The 5,526-nt window shown below is 41.1% G+C and overlaps 1 protein-coding gene across 1 annotated transcript; it reads right to left on the bottom strand.

Moving 5' to 3' along the window:
* Window positions 1-2,682: 2,682 nt before the first annotated feature.
* polr2j (RNA polymerase II subunit J) lies at window positions 2,683-5,237 on the bottom strand. Its single transcript, XM_084169569.1, has 4 exons — window positions 5,084-5,237; window positions 4,406-4,495; window positions 4,136-4,310; window positions 2,683-3,270 (listed from the first exon to the last, which is right to left on the bottom strand). Exons 1-4 carry the CDS (start codon window positions 5,134-5,136, stop codon window positions 3,235-3,237), a joined length of 354 nt encoding a protein of 117 aa, XP_084025695.1. The 5' UTR covers window positions 5,137-5,237; the 3' UTR covers window positions 2,683-3,234.
* Window positions 5,238-5,526: the final 289 nt, after the last annotated feature.

The following is a 5,526-nucleotide window of genomic DNA, read 5'->3' as shown; positions in this document are numbered from 1 at the left end:
CACAGCCTGGAGGTGTGTTGGGTCATTGTTCTGTTGAAAAACAAATGATAGTCCCACTAAGCCCAAACCAGACTCTGATGGCGTATCGCTGTAGAATGCTGTGGTAGCCATGCTGGTTAAGTGTGCCTTGAATTCTAAATAAATCACAGACAGTGTCACCGGCAAAGCACCCCCTCACCATAACACCTCCTCCTCCATGCTTTACGGTGGGAAATACACATGCGGAGATCATCCGTTCCCCCACACCACATTTCACAAAGACACGGCGGTTGGAACCAAAAATCTCCAATATGGACTCCAGACCAAAGGACAAATTTCCACTGGTCTAATGTCCATTGCTCGTGTTTCTTGGCCCAAGCAGGTCTCTTCTTCTTATTGGTGTCCTTTAGTAGTGGTTTCTTTGCAGCAATTCGACCATGAAGGCCTGATCCACAGTCTCCTCTGAACAGTTGATGTTGAGATGTGTCTGTTACTTGAACTCTGAAGCATTTATTTGGTCTGCAATTTCTGATGCTGGTAACTCTAATGAACACTTGATGGTTTTTGCGACTGCACTTGAAGAAACGTTCAAAGTTCTTCAAATTTTGTAGCATGTCTACACTATTATTCTACAATGTAAAAAATAGTAAAAATGTCTCAATCTACACATAATACCCCATAATGACAAAGCGAAAAGTTTTTTTGTTGTTGACATTTTTGCTCATTTATAAAAAATAAAAATAAACACCATATTTACATAAGTATTCAGACCCTTTGCTATGAGACTCGAAATTGAGCTCAGGTGCAGCCTGTTTCCATTGATCATCCTTGAGATGATCGGTGGTAAATTAAATTGATTGGACATGATTTGGAAAGGCACACACCTGTCTATATAAGGTCCCACAGTTAACAGTGCATGTCAGAGCAAAAACCAAGCAATGAGGTCCAAGGAATTATCCATAGAGCTCCGAGACAGGATTGTGTTGAGGCACAGATCTGGGCATTCTGCAGCATTGTACGTCCCCAAGAACACAGTGGCCTCCATCATTCTTAAATGGAAGAAGTTTGGAACCACGAAGACTCTTCCTAGAGCTGGCCGCCCGGCCAAACTGAGCAATCGGGGGAGAAGGGCCTTGGTCAGGGAGGTGACCAAGAACCCAATGGTCACTCTGACAGAGCTCTAGAGTTCCTCTGTGGAGATGGTAGAACCTTCCTGAAGGACAACCATCTCTGCAGCACTCCACCAATCAGGCCTTTATGGTAGAGTGGCCAGACGGAAGCCACACCTCAGTAAAAGGCACATGACAGCCCGCTTGGAGTTTGACAAAAGGCACTTAAAGGACTCTGACCATGAGAAACAAGATTCTCTGGTCTGATGAAACCAAGATTGAACTTCTTGGCCGGAATGCCAAGCGTCACATCTGGAGGAAACATGGCACCATCCCTACGGTGAAGGGTGGTGGTGGTAGCTTGGGATATTTTTCAGCGGCAGGGAAAGATGAACGGAGCAAAGTACAGAGAGATCCTTGATGAAAACCTGCTCCAGAGCGCTCAGGACCTCAGACTGGGGCGAAGGTTCACCTTCCAACAGGACAACAACCCTAAGCACACAGCCAAGACAACGCAGGAGTGGCTTCGGGACAAGTCCTCTGAATGTCCCGGACTTGAACCCGATCGAACATCTCTTGAGAGTCCTGAAAATAGCTGTGTATCGACACTCCCCATCCAACTTGACAGAGATTGAGAGGATCTGCAGAGAAGAATGGGAGAAACTCCCCAAATACAGGTGTGCCAAGCTTGTAGCGTCATACCCAAGAATACTAAAGACTGTAATCACTGCCAAAGGTGCTTCAACAAAGTACTGAGTAAAGGGTCTGAATACTTATGTAAATGTGAAATTTCTGTTTCTACTCTTTAATAAATTTGCAAAAATTTCTAAAAACCTGTTTTTGCTTTGTGATTATGGGGTTGATTAAGAAAAAAAACAATTTAATCAATTTTATAATAAGGCTGTAACGTAATAACAAAATGTGGAAAAAGTCAAGGGGTCTGAATACTTTCCGAATGCACAAATTACCTTGACTAACCTGTACTACTGCACATTGACTCGGTACCTGTACCCCCTGTATACAGCCTCATTATTGTTATTTTTACTTTTGTTATTTAGTAAATATTTTCTTAACTCCATTTTCTTAAAACTTCGTTGTTGGTGAAGGGCTTGTAAGTAAGCATTTCACGGTAAGGTCTACACCTGTTGTATTCGGCGCATGTGACAAGTACATTTTTATTTTATTTGTTAATCTCATAGAACAAAACGTATAAGACCTTCTAAGCCTGTGTTAACCTCAGACCTTATTTTTGGCATTCATCCCAAAACCCCATTCTTTTCCCCCATAGGAATGGACGAAGAAACCATCATTTCCGGTTTTTAGGACTACAAGCTGGCGAGCTCTATGAGGGAGGGGAGGGGGTCGTCACTAGTTAACACAGCCACAGACATAAACCCTGCCTATTTATAAAATGTATCTTCTTAACCCAACCTTAACCCCACTGCTAACCTTTTGCCTAACCCGAAACTAAAATGAAGACCAAAAAGCTAATTTGTTTTCATGAAGTTTTAAGATAGACAATTTTGACTTTGTGGCTGCGCTAACTAGTGACAACCCTATTGGGGGGCTGGCTATTACGTTAAATGAAAATAAATATTACAAGAATGATTTATTGAAAAACAAAAACAAACCTTACCTGTACATGACACACTATTCTCAGAAAATGTAGGGCCAAATAAGGAGCATGTCGGGTATTGCAAAACTAAAGCATTTAACAGGAATAGATATCATGCTAAATATTTCCATGAAATAACGTTTTAAACCATGCTTGTCATCTTTCAGCACGTACCTAACAAACTAGAGTATTGAATTCAAATTAGTAAAACAACATGTGCTTCTGTTTTGAATTAATCAATCCACTCTATGATCTCAGAATCTGTTTCAAATCACCAATTTCCTTATGTTTCAGTGTGTGAAAAAAGTATTATTTAACTGATACAATTACATCCATTCCTGCAAATATGTTATCATGGTCTAGAATGAAAACTAACTCAAAACTCCATTCAGTACTTTGGATACAGAGGCCATGCTGTGCCTAGCATGGCAGTAATGGTAAGTCCAAAACAGAGAACTTTTATAGAATCCTGGTCAAATGAAAAGTGATCTTCAAAATGACATCTTCTTTCACAACAGTATGCACCAATCCTCATTCAATTCCTTCTTGCTTGTCTTTAATTGCAACCTGAAACAAAGTTGAAAGAGATAATGAATTTATTAGTTACACATTCTGCTGATCAGGTAGGTCAATACTCACCATTTTAAAAAAGTATTATTATTAGTAGTTTTCAAAAATACATTCGCATTTTAGTCATTTTGCAGACACTCTTATCCAGAGCGACTTACAGTAATGAGTGCATACATTTTCATACTGGTTCCCCGTGGGAATTTAACCCACAGCCTTGGCATTGCAAGTGCCATGCTGTACCAAGTGAGCCACACAGGACTTTTTAACCCAAATAGTATTGAAGATGAGTGTTTCAGGGATATTGCTATGTAGATAGTGCGTACATCACAGGAGGTTGGTGGCATCTTAATTGGGGAGGACAGGCTCGTGGTAATGGGTGGAGCGGAATAGGTGGAATGGTATCAAATATATCAACACATGGTTTCCATGTGTTTGATGCCATTCCATTTGCGCCGTTCCAGCCATTATTATGAGCCGTCCTCCCCTCAGCAGCTTCCACCGGCATACATAAATTTCTGGCCAAAATAGCTATTTTCCACAACCAGTTCTAGTATAGAGGACAATCTATATAATATTATATATTGACAGTTTGCTACAGTAGAACTGTTCCACGAAATGTACCGACAGACCCATTTCAATGGGTCTGTAGCTCAGCTGGTAGAGCACAGCGCTTGTAACGCCAAGGTAGCGGGTTCGATCCCCGGGACCACCCATACACACAAAAAAAAAAAAAAAAAAAAAATGTATGCACGCATGACTGTGAGTCACTTTGGATAAAAGCGTCTGCTAAATGGCATATTATTTATATTATTAATGTTGAGAGATTAAGAGATGTGATGATGACGGTATCTCATGTACTCACCCTGAATCTCTCCTCCAACAAGGACAGCTCACTGATGAGGTCAGTGATGGCATTAGTGAAAGCCTCCTGAGGACTGTAGTCTGGTGTGGTCTGAACACGGATCACAATCTTGTGCTCCAGAGGATGAGGGACCTTGTAGCCAGCAAATAGCACTTGGGGGTCTTTCAGAAGTTGTCTGCAAATACAATACATTTAAGTTATGATTGAGGAGCTTCGCAATTATCATTGATTGCACAAAAAATCCCAATGAAATTAAAGAATTGCACTCACTGTCTGATGATGTTACCAAGCGTGTGATCCTCTTTGTTCAACGTGAAGAGACAGGCGTTCGGGACTTTTGTGTCCTTGATGATTGTGATTCTAAAAACATGTATTTTAATGTAAGAGTATTTCACTTTCAGATTCATATTCAGTGGCAATGGCAGTCCAATCACATTGGCGTGTTAGTTAGCTAGCTAGTTTATGCTGAATTTTGCTAATTTATAGTAGCCAGCAAACCCATAACTATATGACTCTGGTAGCCAGTAGACGCGAACTTGTTAGCTGATAATGCCTGACAGACTTACCTTGCTACTACTCTTTAGTCACTGGCTACTGTGAAGCTAGGAATAACTGGCAAAGCACAAACATAGCCTGACAGTTAGCTAGCATGCCCTCAAATATGATATGTTGTAGCATGCTACCTAGCTAGCTACCTCCTGAACCAGAATCTGGGATTATCTTCTGAGAATCGCCATATTAAACGTCTCCTGTAAACCCATATTCTGGTTCAGCTACCTACTTACCTTTGATCGCAGTTAACTTTGATCGCTAGATAACCTAAACTAACCAGAATAACAATAGCTAAATTAGCTAATCCTAGCTAGCTAAACGTTCTTGGAGGGAAACGTCAGCAAGCGATCTCGTAATATGTTACAGTAGCTAACTAGCTATATGACTAAAACTTACTTCTTTTCCCCTTCAAACAACAGAAATGACTCGAATGCCGGTGGCGCGTTCATATTTGAACAGTTAGCTAACGTTAGTTATCTACCTAGCTGCATATAAGAATGCAGAAACAGCGAACACACAACACAGTTCTTGAATGAGGGACTCAATAGCTGGTGGGACATACTTCCGGTAGTGTTTATTATGAAGGAATTTCAAAATAAAGGTATTCATACAAGATCTGTGCGTCTTGATGAGTGAAATCGTATAAATTATAGAGCCCTTATCAATGACGGTCTGGACACCAACCTGTACCTCAAAAAGAGAATCAGAAGACGACTAAGGGATGCTTCAGAGTCTGGATTGAGAAGTGCATGGGAGGATGAAGGAGGAGAACCTGAAAGATGAAGAGACGAATAGGGAGGACAAAGGGAGGATAGGCAAGGAGGTGAGGGCACTGATCC

Source organism: Coregonus lavaretus (assembly GCF_964263955.1).
Source record: "Coregonus lavaretus genome assembly, chromosome: 10".
NCBI lineage: Eukaryota > Metazoa > Chordata > Actinopteri > Salmoniformes > Salmonidae > Coregonus > Coregonus lavaretus.
The sequence above is the reverse complement of the archived record's forward strand: the minus strand, read 5'-3'. Positions and strand labels throughout refer to the sequence as shown.

What these genes read in the sequence shown, in the direction of transcription:
- polr2j (XM_084169569.1), bottom strand. Translation starts at nt 5,136, where the DNA reads ATGAACGCGCCACCGGCATTCGAGTCATTTCTGTTGTTTGAAGGGGAA. An exon ending in CTTGGTAACATCATCAGACA is followed by an intron (nt 4,311 to 4,405) that starts GTGAGTGCAATT and finishes TTGTATTTGCAG; the next exon opens with ACAACTTCTGAAAGACCCCC. An exon ending in TGTTGGAGGAGAGATTCAGG is followed by an intron (nt 3,271 to 4,135) that starts GTGAGTACATGA and finishes ACTTTGTTTCAG; the next exon opens with GTTGCAATTAAAGACAAGCA.